The sequence below is a fragment of the Sparus aurata genome, chromosome 17 (genome assembly GCF_900880675.1).
Source record: "Sparus aurata chromosome 17, fSpaAur1.1, whole genome shotgun sequence".
Lineage (NCBI taxonomy): Eukaryota > Metazoa > Chordata > Actinopteri > Spariformes > Sparidae > Sparus > Sparus aurata.
In genome coordinates, this window is record NC_044203.1 from 6616040 (window position 1) to 6639355 (window position 23316).

The window sequence follows — 23316 nt, forward strand, 5'->3', positions numbered from 1 at the left end:
ACACACACACAAGTTCACGCTGATGTTTTGTTCCATTTGAGCTGCAAAACAATTCTACAACTCATGAGTGTGAAGTTATAGTCAGTCTATGCCGAATGGAAGAGAAGCTCCCATACATTAAAATGCGTTAAGGAAATCTCGACAAAATCTGTGTTTTTGTTTACAGACAATTTATATTTGAAAGTGACGTATTTTTTAAGGAGCTCCACATACCGTTTGATCCCAGTATGGAGTCAGTGAACGGGCCAGAGGTGAACGCTTTCAGCCCGGTCCTCAGGGAGCGCGTCACTCTAAAGAGCAGCCAATGACTACGTGAACAGGGTACCCATTGTCCAATGGGAGCAGAGTTCGCTGCAGTGGGCGGGTCTCCGAGCCTGCAGCAGCAGGAGGCTGAGCGCGCGCTGCTTTCCATAAAATCACACAGGATCGAAGATAAGCCAACGCTGAGGTGTGCTGGAGGTCCAGCCCGGACACTTCGAACCCAACAGCCGTCACTTTAGCGAACTGTCGTTGTAACTTGTAAAAAGGTAAGAGGATAAGCTTATATTGTTCTGCTATATATAGCTCAATTAAAAAAAGAAACTACAGCCACTTTCTGTAAAGAGATTCAAACAAGTGTCCTCGCAAGTTTGACGCTAGCTGTGTCTTCAGTGTTCAGTATGACAGGCAGTGCTGATGACTGTCATCCTGTAGGGCCCGATGTCTCCAGCAGTTCCACTGTTCCCGTTAACGCCCGGCATGATGGATTCGAGTGTGCGGCGAGCCCTCTGATGGGCTGACCAGAGCGCCTCTAAACCTCCATAAACCTCCGAAATCCAGGAATTAGCCATGCCCCGCTCGCCGCCAACACCTGGAGCTATGGGAACGTGTCCACGCGCCAGCTGTGGATTGTAGGCCGAGCAGAGGGACGCGTCTACTTCATGTTCGGAGCCGTTACCATGCTATGAGCCACCTGGACAGTGAGTGAGTGACAGTGGAACAGCGTGTGTGACAGAGAAGAACGACGACATGAAGGAGAAGTCCAAGAATGCTGCCCGGACCCGACGGGAGAAGGAAAACAGTGAATTTTACGAACTGGCCAAACTGTTGCCGTTGCCCTCCGCCATCACCTCCCAGCTGGACAAAGCCTCCATCATCCGACTGACCACCAGCTACCTGAAGATGAGAATAGTGTTTCCGGAAGGTAAGAGAGCTGCTCACCTGAAGGAATAACAGACACACATAACAATCACACTGAAACACAATGACTTGAAGCCTATCAATCATTTGCTGTCTCCTAATAATCACACAGGCTCATCAATGATCATGTGTAGCAATACGCTGAAATCAACTAAATAGTTTAAACTGTTACACTATTATACTGTTTATATAAAGGCTGATAATGGATTAAATTCATATGAACAATTAAGATTCTATTGGCATGTTAAGCTATTGTTGCCGTGGCGTTTTTTTTTTTTGTTTTTTTTTTATAGCCTGTTTTTTTACGATGTATTTATATTAAATATTAGGCTACACTGTAAATCAGGAAGTGTCCTTTTTGACGAACAGTTGTGGTGATTTGTTGCCAGCAAATGCCGAAATCTTTTTTTTCTGAATTTTAAAAGATCGAAAAATCGGTGACTCCGCGTTTCAAATATCTCACAGCTTTATCACACATTAAAAAAATAAATACATGCACAGATTTGCGCGTAAAATACGTCACGTCGACAGGCTTTATTTTATAAATGTACTTTATGTGTTTTAATTGTTGAACATTAGTGTACTCTAAAACGGTGGGAAGTGATCGAGCGCACATTTTAAATCGGCCTAATGTTAGTTGTTATTTATTTATTTTTTTTAAGCCTACTGCGTCAGTGCATTACTGGTAAATGTGCATTACATATGTCCTAATGGGCTGTTATTATAATTATTATAATTATTATTATTAATAAAATATCTGTCAGCAAAAATGTGCATCATCGTGGGGACATTAAATCAAGCAGCTGATTGTGATGTGATCAGAGAAACGACATGAGTCAGAATCAGCATTCTCCGCAGTTTGTCCTCCTTTATTAAATGAGTGTGTGGAGTCAGCAGCAGTCTCCCGTGTGTCCGTGTCCGTGTCCCAAGCCTGCAGCGATGTGGCGTCTCCTCGGGGCCCCTGGCGGCCCCTGCCAGCAGATTAGCTGTGATGAGGCTCCGTCCTGCGTGACTGGTGCAGAGCCGCGGATATTAGTATGATGTGCACGTCTGATCCCTCAACATATGGAGCTCCTTGTAACAGTAAAGCAGGCGGTGGTGGAGTGACAAAGAACCTGGAGGGAAACACAAAGGAGACATGGAGCCTCTGTGTGCTTCCACTCTCTCACTGTGTTGTAAACATCATTTAGCTCACTGGACTCACATACTGCAGACATGAGCTCTGTCACAGTGCAGCATCACAATCATAGGATTAATCTAATTATGCATGTGACAAATGTGCTTTGAACAAGTGATAAACCCATTATCAGATCACCAGGAGGAACTGCATCCTATTGATTATTTAGCCTACTTCATTTCAGTTAATAGACAATAAATGAAACTACAGGTTTGTTTGATAGGAGTAGATATATTATATCGAGAGGATGTCACATTCATTATCCAGTTTTGTGCATCACAGCATTTGTAGCTGCTGTTTATTTCAAATGTGTGCAGCCAGAGGGCCTTGATAACCAGAGGAATCAAACCTGACGCGACACAGAACATGTTCACACACAACTAAGTCAAACTAAATGGTCGGCTACATTGTCTGGACCTTGCATTCAAACGCCACACGATCAGTGTCGATATCAAATGAGCAAACCAGGAGACTGACGCATGCTGGATCACCTGAATGTAATCCATTAATCATAGTGTGCATTATCATATGTGGCAAAAACACAGCGCGAGCAGGGGACATGTTCCAACACCTTATGGCTGATTTTGTCAGAGCACTTTTTAAAAGCATACTTTGACAATGTCTCTAGATTGTGTTCATTTGGTTTATTATATGACCAAAAAATACACCCCAAACATCTTTTTTTCCCCAACTGGCACCATAATGTGTTCCTTATGGATATATACACATATACATATATATCTACATTTTGGTAAATTTTAATTTAATTTTAAAAACCAGATAAGGAACCAAATATACATAAATAAATACAAATGGTGTTGCATAAGCATTTGGTATTATTCACACAAAACTGTGTGGCAGTATTACATTCCAAGAGAGTCTTATAATAAATGTTGCATAAAGCAAAGTGCAGGGTGTTTGTGAGAAACCCCTTATTATTGAACCACAGGATTCCAAAGAACTGTGACTGGATGTTGGAATGTTTAGTGTGAATCGGGAAGAACTGGATTAACGGAAAGTCCGCCAGCTCAGTTCTCCTTGATAAAGGTGCATTTAATGTGAAGAGTCCTCCCTCCAAAATCCACCAGGTTGCAATTATCAGTACTTAGTCTAGTCGTCACACTGTACTCACAGCACTTGGCTGTATTTTTCAGTTGGCCCTCAAAGGCTCTCTGCCAGCCGCCTACATTCTGCATTTCTTGCATGACTGGATCTTGTCTGGCTGCTAAACTGTGCTGTTTCACATGTGTGGCAACATAAGCTGGAGCTCTGAATAATTCAGGGGACAATCTTTCAGGCTGCAGGGTTCTACTCCTCTGTCTTTTACAGGCCGTGTTGTGTTTTCCCCATTAAATCACCTCTGCTGTTTTAAAAGGCCGGACCTCTTCACTCAGACTCCTCACGCCTTTTTACTCCAAGGACCCCCACATACCCTCCACCACAGGGCACGCATGACGATTCAGTTGTGAAGCCCATCTGTGAGTGTTTGAGTGGTTTGCATAAGTGGGGGGAAGAAAAGATGAAATTGTTCTTGATTTTAAGGGGATGTACTGAAGGATTTCTTTCTAGTTTTTCTGTGACGGGGGGGCACTTTTATTCCTGGCACTCAGAGTGGTCAGTAGTATGACCTTCGACCTCAGCGATGGTGTCCACACTGGGTTAAATTACACGACACTCCACGCCACAAATATCTGACTGAATTCTCTCCACCCAAGCACTAAAATCACTTCTCATATTTACTGTACGATAAATGTGATATCTGTTTAGGTCTTGTTTACAGTGACTGATAAAGATTGAATCTTAATTTATTTATAGGGTCAAGGTAGCTTCAAATCTCAAAGTCATTACAAAGTAAAGATCAAGATAATGAGCCCAACTCAAGGGCCACCTCCTCAGCTGTCACCTGCACCTCATGGTGTTCCTCAGCAGACACACTTCTTGTCTTGATTTAGAATGAAAACATTATGTGTGACTTTAAATAAGCAACATGTTCTATACATGATAATTGTTAATGCAAATATAAGAAAGCTAGCGGACTCTTTTTTCCTCCACGTGGAGCCTTTTTTTTGGAGCCTCTCCCACTGTAAAGCCCTCTACAGTACCGTCTGTGAGTGTTGAGAGGTGTCCGGTTCCCTCAGTAACACATCCCGACACTCCCCACTGAGTTCATTATTATCACTAATGCTGCTGTTGTGTGAATATATGTTATGACGCGTTCAGGGAACTCAGGATTAGAATACTGCCCAGACGAGCTGCCGCGCCTCAGCACATTCGCTTCGGTGTTATAAAATGTTGAATTGAATCAACTGATTTATGGTGTAACGGGGTTACTAATTATTAATTTGGTTAATTACATTTATTCAAACGTGTTTCTCACAAATGAATGTCTTGCTATTTCGATGATATTGTGTAATTAGCCTATGTGATTGGCCTCTTATTTTATTTTTTTGTAGGCCTTTTTCTTTGTAATACAAACATCCGCTCTGGAGCTCAGTGTCGATACCTCTGACGCGTCACCAGATGAAACAGATGCGCGTCTTTTTTCCTCTCGTGTATTTGGTGGTTTTTTTCATCTTGCGCTTTCTTTACCGGGCATGCCTCAAACACCTCTGGTTTCTGGCAGCACTGCGCGGCGTCAGTCATGAATGCTCTACTAATGTAAAATTGCAATAACTAAATATATTGTATCAAATTCCCAAGATTGTCTAATAGTGTATTGGCGCGTGAGAAGAACAAGTGAATACCATCTTGTGTTTTGATAATAAATCCGCTGTTTAGAACTCCGCTGAGAAGCGTGCGCTGCTCAGTGCAGCAGCTCGGACTGTCACACAGCTCCTCTGATGGTTCACCTGCAGCTCAGCCCGGAGCCCGGAGCTCGGAGCCCGGAGCCCGGAGCCCGGCTCCTCTGCGCGGGTTATTGTAGAGGCTTTACAACACAGCCTGGACGTTAGGTCAGCATATCTACCATGAAGCTCCTGGAGAGCAGCAGAAGCTCCACTTTTAATTCTTTTCTTTTCTTTTCTTTTCTTTTCTTTTCTTTTCTTTTCTTTTCTTTTCTTATGCAGACCATGAGCGTCTTACTAATGAACTTAACGACAATGACCTGCCAACACGATTATTATTATTATTATTAGTAGTAGTAGTAGTACTTCTATATTATTATTATTATTATTATTATTATTATTATTATTATTATTATTATTATTATTCGGATTACTTCTATATTACTATATAATAATTATTATTATTATTGTTATTAAGATTACTTCTATATTACTATATTATTATTATTATTATTATTAGTAGTAGTAGTAGTAGTATTGTTGTTGTTGTTGCTATTATTATTATTATTATTATTATTATTATGCTTACTTCTATGTTACTATTGTTATTGCTAAGTTATTATAGAGAGCAGGGAGGCTTGATTTAACATGTTTGTGAGCAGCAGCAGTGTGGCCTCAGAGGACACGCAGTCTGATGAGGAGGTGTGTGTCCTGTGCGGCCTCACGCTGTGTTAACTGATCACGAGTGGACGCGGTGGATCCGAGGACAGCGGACAGTCTGCGGTGTTCTGCGGCTCAGCTCGTTCTCTCCCGGCGCTGGGTCCTGTCGGACGAAGCTCTTTAGAGGTTCTGTTATTATATTTATTTTTCTTTAAAGTGAAATGCAAGTCAGCCACCTTTTTCTCAATAGTCAGAATTAGTCGATTAATTGGATCGTTTCTTTTCATGCAAACGTGAAGTCCATATTGGCTCCACGTGGGTCCGGAGGCTGCGGGGCGCTGTGCTCCCTGCATGCCGCCTGTTTGCTCTGCAGAGCGGGATTTGCATTTCAATGCGGAGCGCCGCTGCATCACACCGACTCTCACGGCGCTTTCACCGCTGCTGTGGACGATCTGCGCTTTAGAGTTTCAGTCTGCAACATTTTTCGATGATTTAGAGCCGCAGGCTGCGGACCCGAAGCTTCACACAGTGTACGAGCTCGTACTGGCTTGATTTTGGATCTGTGATGGTCCATGCTGCAGTTGACCGAGCCTGTGCAGTGCAGCATTCAGTGTACCCACATGTCTCCCTGCAGACACTGTTGTACCACCCGAACTTTATTCATTTCTCTTGCTTTTCTCATCCGTCACTCTTGTTTGTGATCATAAAGGGCAGTTAAGTGTCTGAACCAATCTTAAAATTGAAATCATATTCAGAAATTGTGTAAGAAAGGATAAAGGAATACAAATAATGGTGTCTTTTCAAAGCAGCTTATGAAGCATAATGTACATTATTGTCAGCATTATTTGTCCCTGCATTGATGTAATTAAAGGGGCACTGTGTCATTTAGACGGAGAAGAAATTCAAACCCAGAATTGTAATATTTACAATATTTATGAGGTAATAATACAAACTCAGAAACATGTATTTTTTCCTTAAGTGAACAAACAAGCAGAAATTAAGGTCCCAGAACGCTGTTTGAAGCTAGAAAATTGGCTGGGTCCGCCACATATAAACAAAGTAAAACAGCATAAATTGTGTTGTCCTTTAAGTTCAGTTTGTTTATGCAGTTTATTAAAACAAAGAGAGTTTGATTGTTTAGGCAGAAAAAAATCATTCACATTAACATTTCCTCACCTAAACAACAGAGTGCTCCTTTAAAGCCTCTAAAGTTTTTGTGATAATGTGTGCTCAGTGAAATGATGTCTATACATAAGCTTATGAATCTTCCATCGTTCATAGCAGCATGATAGAGTGTCTAAGCTACAGACGACCCCTTAGACAAATGTGTACATTATGAGTATAAGTATATTCCTTGTAACTATGTTTTTTTTTTTTGTGTGTGTGTGTGTGTGTGTGTGATTTGTTTACCAGGCCTTGGGGAGTCCTGGGGTCATGTGAGCCGCAGCACGTCTCTGGATGGAGTCAGTCAGGAACTAGGCTCCCATCTCTTACAGGTACTTAATACTGTAGTGGAGAGTTTTCACACTTTACGAGCAGCTGAAACACACCATGGGCTTTATGGTCATTTAAAAGGCCTTCTAAATACTCATTCAAATGAAAGAAAAATGAACTTAGCTCTTTAAAATAGATTAAGTAATGATACTAATAATGATAATAATATTAATAATAGTATCATTAATAATAATATTTATAATACGAATAACAACAACAATAATAATGATAATCATAATAATCATGATGATAGTAATAGCTAATACTATTATTATTATTGTTATTATTGTTATTATTATTATTATTATTATTATTATTATTATTATTATTATACAATAATAATAATTATTATTATTATATTTATTAGTATAATCATTATTACTATTCAGAACTGGGTAGTGTGTGTGTGTGTGTGTGTGTGTGTGTGTGTGTAAAGGTTAATGGCTGCTGCCATCTGCCTCCTGCTGCCTTCATTCATGTGCTTTAAGAGTGAAATGAGCTGAACACATTCCTGGTCACGTACAGAGTCTCAGTGTGTCCTGCAGCCCCTCTCACATCAGCAGCAACACAATGGAGCAGAGAGAACCACAGGTTGGCCAGTCCTGGTCAGACAGACACAGACGAGAGCTGAACAGAGCTCCATGTCAGCCGATCACGGTAACAGGAATGTCAGTTACAGAGTGGACAGGACCAGAGGTTTACAAGCTTATCAAACAGGTCCACAGAATAGTCAAATAGGGCCACAGGCTGGTCTACAATGAGGTTTCATAATGACAATGTAGGTCGACTGGTTTGACGAATAAGGCTATGCTGGTCGTTGCTGGCCAAGGACCACAGAGCGAAGACAAACCACTGAAGACTTTAGCCAAAAGCTAACAGCTATGGAAATAAAGTGCTTGTAAAATAAGAGCTTGATTTGTAGAGGTGAAGATTAGAGACACAAGCTTTTATAAATTAATTTGATTAATAGTTAGCGTCCTTAAGAATTGCTTAATCAATAATATGAATAATGTAGGGATTTTTCCATTAGAAAACAGTTTTAACCGCTGACATGATCTATGTTGGACGTGTTATCAGAGTGGGCTACGCTGGGAGTTAAAAGAACAGTAATACACATATACAGTAATTTACTAAATAACACAAAATAATGTCTTCATTTTAATTGCAACTCTCTGGTCTGTTGCAATTAACAACTGGCCCAACAAAATCCATACTGAGGCTACTAAATTGCAAAAAATGTAGTGATATCTCACAATAATAATATCAAATAATATCTTTGGATGAAATGTTATTTTTTCATAGTTTGTAATAACAAATTACTTGTATTTTTATTACATAAATGATCGCATAACAGTATTTTGTAGTTCATTCTGATATATTTGACACACTTTTATTGGGTAAACTCTTAACAGCAATGAATCTATTAACGATTAATTATTAACATCCCCAGTTAAGATTATTATGATCTGCAGTTTTACATTTACATTATTATATATTATATTATCTATTTCTTATCGCTTAATATGACATATATTAATAATACACTACATTATATTGTTCCACTCCATTTGAGTTTATTAAGTAGGCTACACCCAGCTAAAGTGAATGCAGTCTAGTACAACAGACTGTAATAAATCCTAGCTTCATGAAGGTCATACTGTTCAGTTTGATATTGTTCAAAATGGGTTGACAGAACACTAGCAACATTTCTCCGCTGAATGAAATACCATCCCAGCATAACACTTTGTCAGTTTTCATGTCTACTAACCACAGTTGGGTTTGAATTTGTACGTTTCATAGTACTATATTGACAATCGACATACTATATCTGTAATAACACATTCATATCAAAAGTATGCCTATATGAGCTGATTTTCATGTCAGTAGGAGGAGGGGATGTTAGTAAAGTTATAACTAGGTGTTTGAGACTGTGTTTCAACTTTGAAACCACTAGATATTTTTAATGAGCCAGAGGAACAACTTCCATCTGTGTTTGTGATGGCAAAAACAGCTATTTTAAGCCCAAACAATGTTTTTTCCTCACCTAAAACAAGTTTTTTTTTTTTTGCCTAAACCTAACTAGACCATAAGGCCAGTGTTGTCACATCAATGTATTAAAAACGGCGCCTCAACAAACAGAAAGTTGCAACATACAAAAATGTAAAATTTCAACATGTGTGTGGTTTGAAGGTACATACAATGCCAACAGTTAAACTTGCAATTGGTCTGTGAACAGCAGCACAAACTATGGTTTCTGTTGTTTCTTAGGAACTGCGTGGTTAGGTCAGATGTTCCTTTTAAAGCACACGTTGCATGTCATTCTTATTACTTTTTGTTATTTAATTATGTTCTTTAAATCATAATTTTTTTTTCACAATGTTATTTCAACAGATCATAATCACTAATCATAATAATAAGACAATATAGTGTCTATGCCTTGGCCGTGGGAATGGTCTCAAGGCAACAACACAGATTTTATTAAAAAGCGAATTCATTTAGGCCTTGTTAGTAACCTATAAAATAACACTCTAATTGTTGTTTCTTTCAGACATTAGATGGCTTCATTTTTGTGGTGGCTCCAGACGGGAAAATAATGTATATATCAGAAACAGCATCCGTCCACTTGGGCCTGTCGCAGGTTGGTTTGACAAGCTGAATGTGACCTCTTCTAAAACTTTGGCTATGAATTGTCACAGCTCTCAGATGATTGTTCTTTTCAACAGGTAGAATTAACGGGAAACAGTATTTATGAATACATCCATCCAGCAGACCACGATGAAATGACAGCCGTCCTCACAGCACACCAGCCTTACCATTCACACTTTGTTCATGGTAATCAACAACCCAGGCATGCTGTACTGTGTAAGGACATGAATTCATCACACAGCATAAATAACTTGGTGTTTTTGCATGTTTTCTTATTCTCTGCAGAATATGAGATGGAACGCTCTTTCTTTCTGAGAATGAAATGTGTCCTCGCTAAAAGAAATGCTGGTCTTACCTGTGGCGGCTACAAGGTAACAGTGCTGTGCTGATAAACTGGCATGTGTGCATTTGTCTTTATCTTGTTAGTGCTTTGTAACTGCGTCATAAAATCATTACTCTGACAATAACGTCATCTGTGAAGTAAAAACAATCAATCAAATAGAATCTGACAAAACTCAACTAAAGTTCTAAACTGATGCTCATCCAGAGTGATGAGTGAAGGGCCCGCCACACAGTCTAAAGCTTGCAATTAGAATATGTTGGCCTGAGTGACACACTCAGCAAGTGTTGATAAATGTTAGGCTATTATAAAAAGACGGACATCTCTGGATGTGTATGCTGCACTCTTCCTGAGCCCGACTAAATAGGACTTCTGAAACGTGTATGGATTGAATTTAATCCTTACTTACTTTTATCCATCTGCAAACTCTTGGCCCAGGTGATCCACTGCAGTGGCTACCTGAAGATCCGTCAGTACAGCCTGGACATGTCTCCGTTTGACGGCTGCTATCAGAACGTGGGACTGGTGGCTGTCGGCCATTCATTGCCGCCCAGCGCTGTTACTGAGATCAAACTGCACAGCAACATGTTCATGTTCAGGGCCAGCCTGGACATGAAGCTCATCTTCCTCGACTCACGGTACATCTTGTACAATGCAGTGTTTTGTATTTACCTGCACACAGTGGATACATGTTTGTATGCATGTACAGTGTGTGTGCGTATGTTAGTTCTTCCACATATTTGTTTGTAACATATTTTGTGTGTTCCATCACATTTTGTGTTATTTTCATAATGACTAGGAACAGAAGTCCTCTCTTGGTTGACACGGAATTGTACTCCAACCCCTGTTGGTAAAAGGAATGTACAGTCGTGGTTTACATACACTGGTAAGAGCATGTATATCATGGCAGTCTTGTGTTTCAATGATTTCTCTCATTTTTCGTTGAAAAAACGTTGATGAAGTTTGGTTCAATAATGAAATTATTATAGGTCTTCTGAAAATGTGACCAAATGTGCTGGCTCATTAATATACATACAGTAATTCTTATTATTGGTTAAATGAAGCCTGGCCATTTTCACCTCAAGTAGGTGCTTTTGCCATGCACAAGCTTGTGGTGGTCCTCTGGCTGAGTTTTTAACCACTCCTCTTGACAGAATTAGTGAAGTTCAACTAAACAGCCCCACAGCATGATACTACCACCTTGCTGGACAGTAGGTATGGTGTTCTTGCAGGTAAAGGCCTCACCTTCTCTCCTCCAGACATATTGCTGCTCATTGTGGCCAATCAACTCACTTTTTGTTTCATGTGACCACACATTTTTCTTCCAGAAGGTTTTTTGTTTGTCAGTGTGATCAGCAGCAAACGACAGTCCAGCTTTAAGGTGCTGCGCCTGGAACAAGGGTTTCTTCAGTGCCAGTAGCCTCTCAGCTCATGTTGATGTAAAACACACTTGACTGTGGACACTGACACCTGTCTTCCAGCTTGTAATTCATTGCAGACTTGGTTTTGGTTGACTCTTTACCATCCTGACCAGTTTTCTCTCAGCAGCAGATGATAGTTTGTATTTCCTTCCTAATCGAGGCAGTCTTATGGGTGTATAAAACAAGCCCTAATAAAATGAGCTCAGAAAAGTCATCAGCTGTTATCAATCAGAATCACTCAGACGAAGTGAAAAGGTCATGCTACAAAGAACATGTTATCAACACAACTTTCTATAATCACTGGAATTTATTGTTCAAGTTACTGTATTTTATATTTTTGACCCAGCAGATTTAGTCACCTTTATAGAGCATCTATACTAAATTCATTACTAAACCAAACTTCATGATTGTTTTTTGTGACAAAGTAGTATGTGTTCCACTCATTCACCACAGAAACATGAGAGAAACCATTAATAATCAAGACTGCCATGATATACAGTACATGCTCTTCACAGGTGTATGTAAACTTCTGACCACATTTGTCTATGAGAGTGTGAGTATGTTTATATGTGGGAAGGCTTTAATGTACCCTCTGTGTGTGTATGTGTGTGTGTCAGGGTTGCAGAGCTGACAGGCTACGAGCCTCAGGATCTGATAGAGAAGACACTCTACCATCACGTCCACAGCTGTGACTCTTTCCACCTGCGCTGTGCTCATCACTTGTGTGAGTTAGGTTTGTTTTACTTTTCTACAAATTCTCTCCACACACACACACACACACACACACACACACACACACACACACACACACACACACTTACATAAACATGCACACTGTTCAAGTACAGACACACTATGCACTGTTGTATTACGTTTTCTAATGCCATACTGCTTTAATAAATGACATCATGTCATTAATCTGTCATCCAATATAAAACCTTTACACAGAGAAACCTTGCCCACATGACTGACACAACATGAGGTCATATTTATTTTTAAACGTGCAGCCATTTCACACCAATTTGGACTTAGTGTGCAAAGGCCTTAAGTTGTGTTATGTGTTGTGTTGCTATGCAGTGTTTAATCAGGTCAGATCATGTTATGTTGTTATGTTACATTACCTGAAGTTATTTATGAGAATAAAGCAAAGAAATTCTAAGTTGCTTAATTTATTATATTTATAAAGGGTAATTTCAACCAAAAATTAGATTTCAGATATTATCTTCTGCCCCCATGAAGTTCGAAAGTCGGAGGAGCTTTTGGTAGTCCCACAAAACATTTTTCCATGCTAATGCTAGCAGAGCAGTATGCAAGACAACACAGAACAACTGACAGCAACTGTGGAGTCAGGCTGTCTCCGCAATGTAACAGTGTAATTGTTTCAAGAGTGTGCCTCCATGTAGGAGAGCTAGCATGCAGAGTTACAGCATATACCATAACAACCTAATCTGATAGAATCTCTTGCAAATAATAGTGTTAACACTCCATCTTTCAGATCTGATTCCAAAGACAAATCTGATTTGCCTGCTGTGTGAACATAGCCTAAGATTAAATAAAGTACATTAGGTGCAGTTCTCCACCGTCACATTTGACTGATTTTAGTAATTCATCACGTTTTGCTGTAACATCTATTTCCTGATGTAATTTAGTATATGCTGTACTTGTTTACACTGTTACACTTTCCCCCCCACAGTAATGGTTTGCTGCTATGTCTTTCCCATCTTGTGGTCTTTAGTGCTGGTGAAAGGTCAGGTCACAACTAAGTACTACCGTTTCTTGGCCAAGCATGGCGGCTGGGTCTGGGTCCAGAGTTATGCAACCATTGTCCACAACAGCCGATCATCCCGACCTCACTGCATTGTCAGTGTCAACTATGTTCTCACGTGAGTATTCCTAAATGCTGCTAGATTAAGTTATCAGTGGTAAGTTACCAATATGCTGATAAATCTGACAGCCACACAGAAATCATAAAGGTTCTTACATGAGATAGACAGTGTTGTTATGTTTATGTCTTGATGCTAAATGATCACTGCTATGATGTTAATGCGCAGTCCTCTGATCAAGCAGAGGCCAGTACTGCGACATGTTCTTCCTTTCAATGACTGTCAGTTGTTTCATCTGTCAACCATAGCAGTAGTGCTACACAATGCCTATACTGTTCAAATCTGGCTTTTTTGAACATGCACAAAAAGTTTATTTCTAATCAGAAGATAATGTTAATGATAACTGGCTATCCAGCCATCTTGAGTCTCAACAGTCATGACTCAACATGTCCCCGTCCAACTCCAGGTGACTGGTGATGAGGCGAAGACTGAAACGGGCTCTGCACACTGATTTGAGACAATTAATAAACAAACTGTTGTGTCTCGTTATAAGAGTTGAAATCACAGGAGCCAACAGTCTGTCCCTACTTGCTGGGTGTTTAACACTAGTAAGCAGCTGTCTGCAGATTCCAGGCTAAATCCTTGTCAAGGAACACAAACAGGAGGAAATGAAGTGTTGTGCAGACTTTTCTACTCTAACTCTGTCTCTGTCTGTCCCTTAATTGGTTGAATCATCTGGTAAAAACTGTAGGTGGATAGCTGAGTGGGATAAGATCAGATAAAGAAGAAAAAAACAAAACTGAAAACATAGCCATTCGTACGGCGCCACCACCTGAACCTGTATTTTTTAGTGTACATAACAAAGACAGCCGTGCAGGTGGTGTAGATCTGTTGCTATTTATGTTCACATATCTTGAATATAATATCTTAAAAGTATGATGTTTCAATTTTGTGTAACTTTTCCTGCATTATGCAAAAAATAAAAATCTATTCAAATCATGATTTTTCTGACAATCAACACTGCAATGTATTACTCATATAAATAAATTAAACTATGTATTTGTGATTCCTGTTGAAAGATGTATGTGTTCTGTACAAACCAGCGGGCTTGGGGTGAGTCCCAGACAGGATAGGGAAGTAAAAAAGTTTAATCAAGAGTCAGACCAACAACTTGTTGCTCTCATGTTATCATAGGAATTCATGTAAAAACTTAAACACATCACTCTGACTTTAATGTCTTTATTGGCTTACAGTGACTGGAGCACGGCAGCAGATAACATGAATAACTATTTCTACAGATAAACAAAATATTTCTGGCACACGTCCAATGTAGACAGGGTGTGACCTCATAATTCCAAATAAATTAGAAATGACTGATAAAGACCAAATGGTTCAAAGAAATGATGGATGGATGGATGGATGGATGGATGGATGGATGGATGGTAGATTACGGATGTAACACCCACAGTTGATCATCCAGCTATTCTAACCAACAACACATCGACTCTTTCCAATCCAAAACCCTGAACACAATTACTAATCACTATTGGTTGAATCACTATTGTATATTATTATTTTGCTAATTATTCTTTTACCCTCTGGCATACTTATATTGTTGTTGATAGTGAATAGCGAAACAGAGCATTTAGTGGCATGAAAAGATTGCGGAGTACTGCTTTGTAGATTTGTTGTGGTACATGTTAGCTGACAGTTGTCAGTTAGATGGGCTTGGTATGAAATGACAGATATGTCTGGCAGCTTCAGGGCAGAGAGGGGTGGCTCAGGATGCTGTTGTGCTGTCATTCTCTGCTTTGATAAGATAATGAGTGTTGGTACTAGAGATTTACACAAACGGTTGCTGTGAAGCAATTAACTGGAGGTTAATTGGAAATATGACATTTGTTTGTTGAAGCCTGATTTGCAGAATCTTGGAATGAAGGAAGTTTGTCAAGTCATATTCTGTCTTTATTTTTGTGTAATCAGTTAGAAACAAAGGAAATGTTATTATGGTTTATTTTTGCAAGACCAGAACTTTCCTGCTGTTTCTCATAGTAGACATTCCTGTTCTATCGCTGTACCTGCTCTCCTGATTGCCAGTTATGTCAGAATGTCTGAGCCCTTTGTTACTGAGTTTGTTAAGTGTGCTCATGTGTTGGCTGTTACCTGTGGCAGCCTCTCTGTGGCAGCGTCAGTCACCTGGTATAGTTTATCTAAGACTGGCAGTTCTCCCTTCAGAGTATATAAACAGAGGCAGGTGCTGAAGCATATCTGACTGGACTGGGATAGCATTTGCTGGGCCTTTATCCTGCACAAACAGTCCACCAGCCCCATGAAAACCCTCATTATATGCAGCTACTTCACGTCAATCCAATAAAATCAATCTGTAATCATGGCACAGCCTCTACCTGCATGAGCTGCCCTCTTATTAAGTGAGGGGTACAATTTACTTGCCTATTATCTTATTATTTTATGACTCCTGATGTGCATATTTCACAGATGTTCAAGTGAGCATGTGAATGAATGAGGCCTATAAAACCCTCCATTAAGTAGCGCGGCTGGCTGCATTCAGAGGCACAGAACAGCTTGACACACATTTCCCCTACCTCCTACATCAAATCCATAACAGCTTTGTGTTTATGGCCTTTTAATTGATAGGCTGTAAACTTGATGAGTGTTTATGGGCTCCAGCTTAGTGTGAGGGGAGCGCAGCCTTGCTTTCCTCCTTGTTCTGCCTTTTGTAAATCTTGTTGAGATGCTGTATGGATTGAGCCTCACAGTGATGATGAAAACGAGGCAGCACGCTTCTTTTGTGTGTTGTTATCAGAGCGGAGTTAGTTTTCCCGGTAGCTTTAGTGTATACAGCCTTGATATCACCTCTGATAAGGCCACTTCACCTGCATGTGAACTCCCACTGTGTGTTCAGCTCTGATAACCTCTGCACCTGCCTCTGCTACCACAACCTAACCGTGATTTAGCAATCCTTTGAATAAAGGCATGTAAACAGCCAAAGCACATAGCCACATGTTTCACCCACAATAGTTCATAATGCAGGCACTCAAACCTGCTCTGTTTAAGAGAACACAACGTCAGTGCCCAATACAAATACTTTTATTGATATGTCTGCATTTTGTAACATTTAGCGAGTTTAGCAATCTAAGTTCACATGGGTAAAACAAAGAACGTACAGCTCAGCTTCTCACTTTTAGAGAACTGCTTCCCAACCTGGGAGTTGAGATGCTTCAAGGGGTCACAGAACAAATTTCAGAAATGTATTAAAAAGCATATGAAAAAAGAAATCATCCTTGTTTGGGCAAAAAATACATTTTTGGCTCACATCTTTTGTTATTTTTTCTGGCATACTTGATTATTCTCTTGATTGTCTCCTGAAAGTGTTGATATGTAAAATCTCAATTGCTTTCAACAAAATAATGTGCAACTTGTGACGAGGACATGAAATAGGTACTGCCTCATTTTAAGGGGTGTAATGACCATTGGTTATGATTTCCACTAATATAGAGTTTTTTGTTTTTAAATCAATAACAATCCACTTACTCACAGATGTTTTGGGCTCTGTCCTCTTTTTTTCAAGTGTTCCTCAGGTATCTGACCTAAATGACTGTATTACCACTAGTGTATTAATATCATATGTTGCAAAAGTGATCAGTGTATACATAATAGGCTGGAGCTGGAACAGATGATTGCTTGATAGAAAATTCATGAGCAAATATTCACAATAATTTATCAATATACATTTTTTGAGCAGCCATGCCAAACATTTTCTGACTCCAGCTCCTGCAAGGTAAAGGATGCTTTGTATGGCTTATGTTGTAGTATATAGTAGTAATACATTAGGGTGATGGACTGGTCAGTTTGATGAAACAAGAACCTTCAAGAAGTGACCTTGGGCTCTGGGAAATTGTGTTTAACGGTTCAACACACCAAACAATTCACTGATGAACCGAGAGAGTAACCTGCAGATTAATCGGCAATCAAAATAATCTGAGGATGCACCCTTGTAAGAGGTCAGTCATAGATTGCTGAAATTCAACATTAAATCTTTGTAAATTGTGTGGATGAGGGATCACAATTTGTCTCAAGCAAACCCTGTCCAGGTTTTCTGTTGTCTCAGATGTGATTCTTCATCAATGGTGAGATCTGTAGAACACTTTAGTGAGAAATCAATTCCCTTTTCCCAGCAGTGAGACAGCCAAGCTTCTCCTATGGGCCTGATTTAGACAGACATAGCCTTTAATCTCCCAGTGTATTTGATTGGACAGCTTTCCTCTGTAGAGTGTTTGTTGAAGGCCTTGCTGCAATCCTTCTGGTAAAACAAGCATCCCAACAGCCATCCCAGCCCTCTTAGCACACCCCCACCTCTCCCAGCAGTTGCACTCACACATACAGAAACACAAACACACATCTCTCTGCATGCTGGCCCCCTCAGCACCATGATGAGGCTCTAATTGCTAGTCAGATGTTAATGGGTTTTTGCACCAAGAGGAAAGCCAAACACGCAGGTACACATGGGCTGTTTGTGTTCTTTAATACACAGCCTTTCCAGGGGACTAGGATTTCTCCTTTCTCTAATGCAAAATATCAACAATAGTACAGTGAATACACTACATTAAATGTATGTTTATGTCTTTAGGGAGACAGAGTATAAAGGCCTCCAGCTCTCTCTGGACCAGGCCACATCCAAGGCCTCTTTCCCATACAGCAGCAGCAGCACCACCAGCAGCCTCACAGAGAACTGCAGAACTCCCAAGAGCAGAGTATCCCGACCCAAGACCAAAGCTAGACTCTCTCCGTACACACAGGTAAGGATTTAATGTATTGAAATTACTGGACTCAAATCATACACATGATGCTGATGTGAATACACAGTACAGTGGTCTGAAACGTTGGAAAGTTCCGTATTTAGGTCGCACTCAACTGCTACGATGTTGAAACACTGTACCACACATTGTGGTACTTAATGTTGTTTTGACTGGTTTTGAAACGAGCATGCACTGATTCTTTAGGTCAGTGGCTCTCAACCTTTTTGAGTAACGACCCCCACTAAAGCAAGAGCGCCCCAATTATGCATGAGGCTATGTTGCCAGATGAGCAAAACAAATGTTATAGTTGTTTTTATTTATTCAACTAGAAGACCAATCAGCCTCCCAAGGACTGGCCACTGTCAGTAACAACATCAGAAATGTGAAGAATCGTGTTCAGAGCGCAATCTCAGACATTGCTCACTGGACAATTATAAAGAAACATTTCATCAGGATTTTTGCATTTTTGAAGCACAGCACATGCTGATTAGAGTGCTTTACAGACCAAGGTGGATGACTCTTGCACACATGGTAAAATGTAAAGACTTTCGGGTCTCTTTGTGACTTCAGATTCTTGTGTTCGTGGCACTCAGTAAATTTTCTTTGTTCAAATGGTTATGCTTGGGAAAAAGGCATTTCTAGGCCTAAGTGCACCACGTGACCTGCAGTTTTCACCTGTAGACAAAGTTGGCATTGTTCCTGGGGACTTGGGTAGCATAGCTAACTTTCAGAATCAGAATCAGAATCAGTATTCCTTTATTGTCCCACAAACGGGGAAATCTGTTTGCCACAGCAGCTAAGGACAGAATATTACAAAAAACAATAACAATAGTAAAAAATAAACAATTTAATTAAAAAGGTAAGGAATAGAATAGACTTGTATATACATATAAACATGATATTGTATAAAATGTTTTTTTGTGTGTGTGTCTGATTGTCTCTGGTCTCAACTGTGGCCCTCAGAGGGTGTGCCAAGTCATTTAAAGGCTTTCTGTAATGTCTTTTCTTGACTTCCTCCCCACATTTCTCATAGTATCCTAACTTCCAGACGGAGCGGTCAGAATCTGACCAGGACAGTCCGTGGGGCAGCAGCCCCCTCACTGACTCAGCTTCCCCTCATCTACTGGAGCACACTGAAGGCCTTGATGCCTCCTGTGTCTACAGGCAATTCACTGATCCTCGCATGCTCTGCCACAGCTTGTCCGAAGAACAGCATCACACCACCAATGATGGCTACTCACACCTTCACACACACGGTCAAGGTCAAAGTTGTGAACGGAGTCGATGTGAGGCGGGACGATATTTTCTCGGAGCGCCACCATCTGGCAGGGATGCGTGGTGGGGTCCTGCCAGGTCCATCTTACCGTTAAGCAAGAACTCCTTGGAGAACCAAGAGGGACATAACAGCAGCATGCCACACATCACAGCCATCCACAGCTACCATGGTGAGACCAAGACCTCGGCCATGTGCACGGTAGTGACAGAGCTATATGGGCAGATGAAGCTTTGACATTTTTAGACTGAGCCCGCCACCTAATCAATATCCAGAGATGATTGAGGGTGTTTGCTGTTAGACTCGGGGTGTTGATAGTTGCTAAGAATATAAATTATTGTAAGTATTTCCTCAGTATTGACTGTTTTCATTGTCTTCTCCTGCAGGCCGGGGCCACTGGGATGAGGACAGCGTAGTCAGCTCCCCAGATGGAGGCTCGGCAAGTGACTCAGGGGATCGGTATCAAGCTGACCACTACCGCTGCAGCCCACATGAACCCAGCAAGATAGAAACACTGATCCGAGCCACACAACAGATGATCAAGGAAGAAGAATGCCGACTTCAGCTGCGCAGGGGCCCTCCAGATGCCCCAATGGGACCAGCTAACGGGCTGCCAAAGGGCCCTGGTCCATGCTTCACCCCCGAATATACTCAAGGGCCACTGCCTCTCCAGACTGTGGTGTGTCGAGGTTTGAGTCAGGTGATCAGCCCTGCGCCTAGTCCTGCCCCCCTATCCAGGCTCAGCAGCCCAGGGTCTGAGCACCTCCACAAGCCCAAAGACTACCTCCAGACAGATCTTTCTCCACTTTCTTTGCCATTACACCACCCATTTGGTCGGCCGGGCCCGTGCTCGACTTCCCCCACCCCGGCCCCAGCCCTCTACCCCTCTCATGCCCACCCACGGCCCTACTTGGACAAACATACAGCCTTCTCTCTGACAGGCTACACTCTGGAGCACCTATATGACCCAGAGAGCCTCCGGGGCTACTGCACATCCGCCAGCACAGGCCCCACGCACTACGATATGACCCCTCACCTCCTTATACCGGCAGAGCAGACACCCGGACACAAAGGCACCTCTGTCATTATCACCAATGGCAGCTAACACTCATCTAACACACACAGTGGGACTGCGGGCACACAGCCGGAGCTGGTTAGCTTCGTTGCAACATTAATCCATTGTCATTATGGATCATGTCAGCTTGTTTTTCCATCATACCGGTCAATTGTGATTCAGAACTCATTTTTTATTTCATCATAGAGCTAGAGTACATTATAGCTATATTTCCAAGCAAATATTACTCACTTTTCACACTCTGCAAAGGAACATGTCAGTAACCCTTTATGTTTGCAGCCATATTATTTCTTCTTGGTTTGCTCCCTATGGTCAAAGAGAGACTTGTCAGAGTGGTCGGCAGCAACATTCAAAACACGTGCGTACTATGTTGGAAATTAAAGTTTGTCCTGCAACATTGTCAAACATCTGTTTCCATCAACTGCAAGCAACATCCCTTCACTCATTCACCAATTTCTCCATGTGAGAAAAAGTGTGTAAACTTGATTCTAATATGCAAATTTAAAATAACAGCAAGTTGCTCTGTAGAGATACAATGGCACTTGTTAGAGCCCATACCTTCTCCAAGGCCCAATGTTCCACTTCTGTACTTATGGATACCCTTTACCCTTAGAGACACCAGCCACCTAAAGACGCCTGAGTTTTGCATTATTCCTTGAGAAATAAACTAAATTTAAACAAAAAAAAAAAAAAAATTGGTCTATTCAGGCCGAGACCCATCCTCCATACAAGACTCATGGAAATCCACTCAGTGGTTCTTGTGTAATCCTGCAAACAGACAGGTGTGAAAAAAGAAGCTCCTTGCTGGAGTTAATGATCTGATGCCACTATTAGCAGAAACACATTATGTGTCTGTTCCCTATAAAACTGTATCAAATCACTGTTGAAAACCAATCTGTTTTATGTGACAGTACTCTGGTTAAGGTTTGGTTAAGTTGTAAAAAATGACGTGCCTGGATTTTGGTTTGCATCATAGTGACAGTAACTAAAATGGCCCCAACAGTCCTTTTTAATTCAGTCAAGCCTGAATAAAGCCCCTGTAACTGCTTAACCATAATTTAAGATCACCAGATCTAGGATCCACATCAAATTGTACTCACTTATAGATGATAGAGTTTCATGGAAATCCATTCAGTAGTTTTCTTGTAATCCTGCTGACCAACCGACAAACAAACAGACAGACACGTGAAAACATAAGCCCCTCCATGGAAGTAATAACCACATCACTGGGATCAGGGAACAATCATGATCATGCTGTCCACCCTGATGTTCTCCCCATGTAGACACTGTCACTCTATAACACCACCTGACCTCCTCCTTTGCTTCTACTACCTCCAGTTGAGGGCTGTGCCACTTGAATCTAAATGTATGTCATTCAGAGGCACTTGCTGACACAACTGATGCTGTTGTTTTGGGGAAGACAGTCTCCAAAATGTAAACATGTGGATGGAAACATACTTAATGATGGGTCATCTGTAATGAGAAATCTCCATGTTTGAGCAGAAGCTCATGCTCATGTTTTACTGCCAACATCTCATTATAGTATTAATATAAATTGATTTTATTTTTGTAAGTTAGACAGTCAAAATTGATCGGTATGATGAAAAAGAAGTGAACACAGTGACATTGAAGATCTGCTTTGACATTCGTCCCCATGTGTGTAACCTTTTGCACTATAAGAGATGGAGTTTCTCTCCTTGTTTTTCAATGCATTTAGGGGGGAAAAGACAGGTGTGGGTGTTGTGCACTTTGCAGTGATGCAGACTAATTAAACTTCACAGACTAATATGCAAAACCATAATCTTGATGTTACTTTTCTCAAAGTGTTGGTATCTTGCAGGAAAGTAAAGAAGAAAAGGAAGGTACAGGGCTGACAAGATAAACACGACTGTACAGTGAGCAGACGGACACTGTTGGACGTGGATTGTTGGACGTGTTGAAATAGTTGACACAGAACGTCTTCTGTTTCAGTACATGTTGAATAATCATGGTGGAGGGAAAATATTGGATTGGCACGGCAATAAAATTACCTGATATATATTTTACAGCATTTGTTTGAGCAGAAACTAAATTATCATCTAAGGAAATAGCAGAAGATATGAGGAGGAATGTACGTTTTCCATCCTAATATCTGTGGAAATCGTTTGAGTAACTGTCGGAATATTGACACTTGTGATAATATGCAATTTGACCTGTAGAATGCCAGGTGAGGCAGCTTAATTGCATTCATTACGACGGATCCCTGAAGCAACTGTTAATTATTGTTATGTGGGCATGTTTGTACAGCAGGATTCTTGTTTTCTCTTGGATTTTCTTCTTTTTGTCCTCTTCAGTCCTTAGATGAACCTATATTTATACAAGTTTGGATTTTTTTTTTTTTTTTTCATTTTGTCAAAGCCTGAAATGTGCTTCATCTCCTAAAAGTAATTTATGGTGTACTGTAAATAAGCTCAGAAAAGATAATCTCATTACATTTAAGCACATGGACAAAACTGTATTTATTGAGTAAATGTTTCTTTATGATTTTGAAATATAGCTGCAATCAAATCCAGTCTAACTGCTTGCATACTGAGTGTGTTTTTGACTGAAGCAAATTCTAAAAGACAAAATAAAATCATTTTGCAGAGA

General features: G+C 40.6%; 1 protein-coding gene across 2 annotated transcripts; it reads left to right on the forward strand.

The window, feature by feature from the left end:
- The first annotated feature begins 418 nt into the window (after positions 1-418).
- Positions 419-23316, forward strand: sim1a (SIM bHLH transcription factor 1a). Of its 2 annotated transcripts, none has more exons than XM_030392761.1 (12): positions 419-527; positions 694-1183; positions 7213-7295; positions 9842-9931; positions 10017-10125; positions 10225-10310; positions 10718-10917; positions 12318-12433; positions 13436-13583; positions 18172-18340; positions 19374-19785; positions 20000-23316. In XM_030392761.1, the coding sequence occupies exons 2-12, from the start codon at positions 1009-1011 to the stop codon at positions 20716-20718; spliced, it is 2307 nt and encodes a 768-aa protein (XP_030248621.1). In that variant the 5' UTR covers positions 419-527; positions 694-1008; the 3' UTR covers positions 20719-23316. The 2 variants fall into 2 exon arrangements, with proteins under 2 accessions (XP_030248621.1, XP_030248622.1); XM_030392762.1 differs by having other exon boundaries at positions 12318-12424.

Bases quoted from the DNA above. Each gene is read 5' to 3' on its own strand.
- sim1a (XM_030392761.1), top strand. From the start codon at position 1,009: ATGAAGGAGAAGTCCAAGAATGCTGCCCGGACCCGACGGGAGAAGGAA. The intron at 10,918-12,317 runs GTACATCTTGTA...TGTGTGTGTCAG, and splicing joins CTCATCTTCCTCGACTCACG to GGTTGCAGAGCTGACAGGCT. The intron at 12,434-13,435 runs GTTTGTTTTACT...TGTGGTCTTTAG, and splicing joins TCATCACTTGTGTGAGTTAG to TGCTGGTGAAAGGTCAGGTC.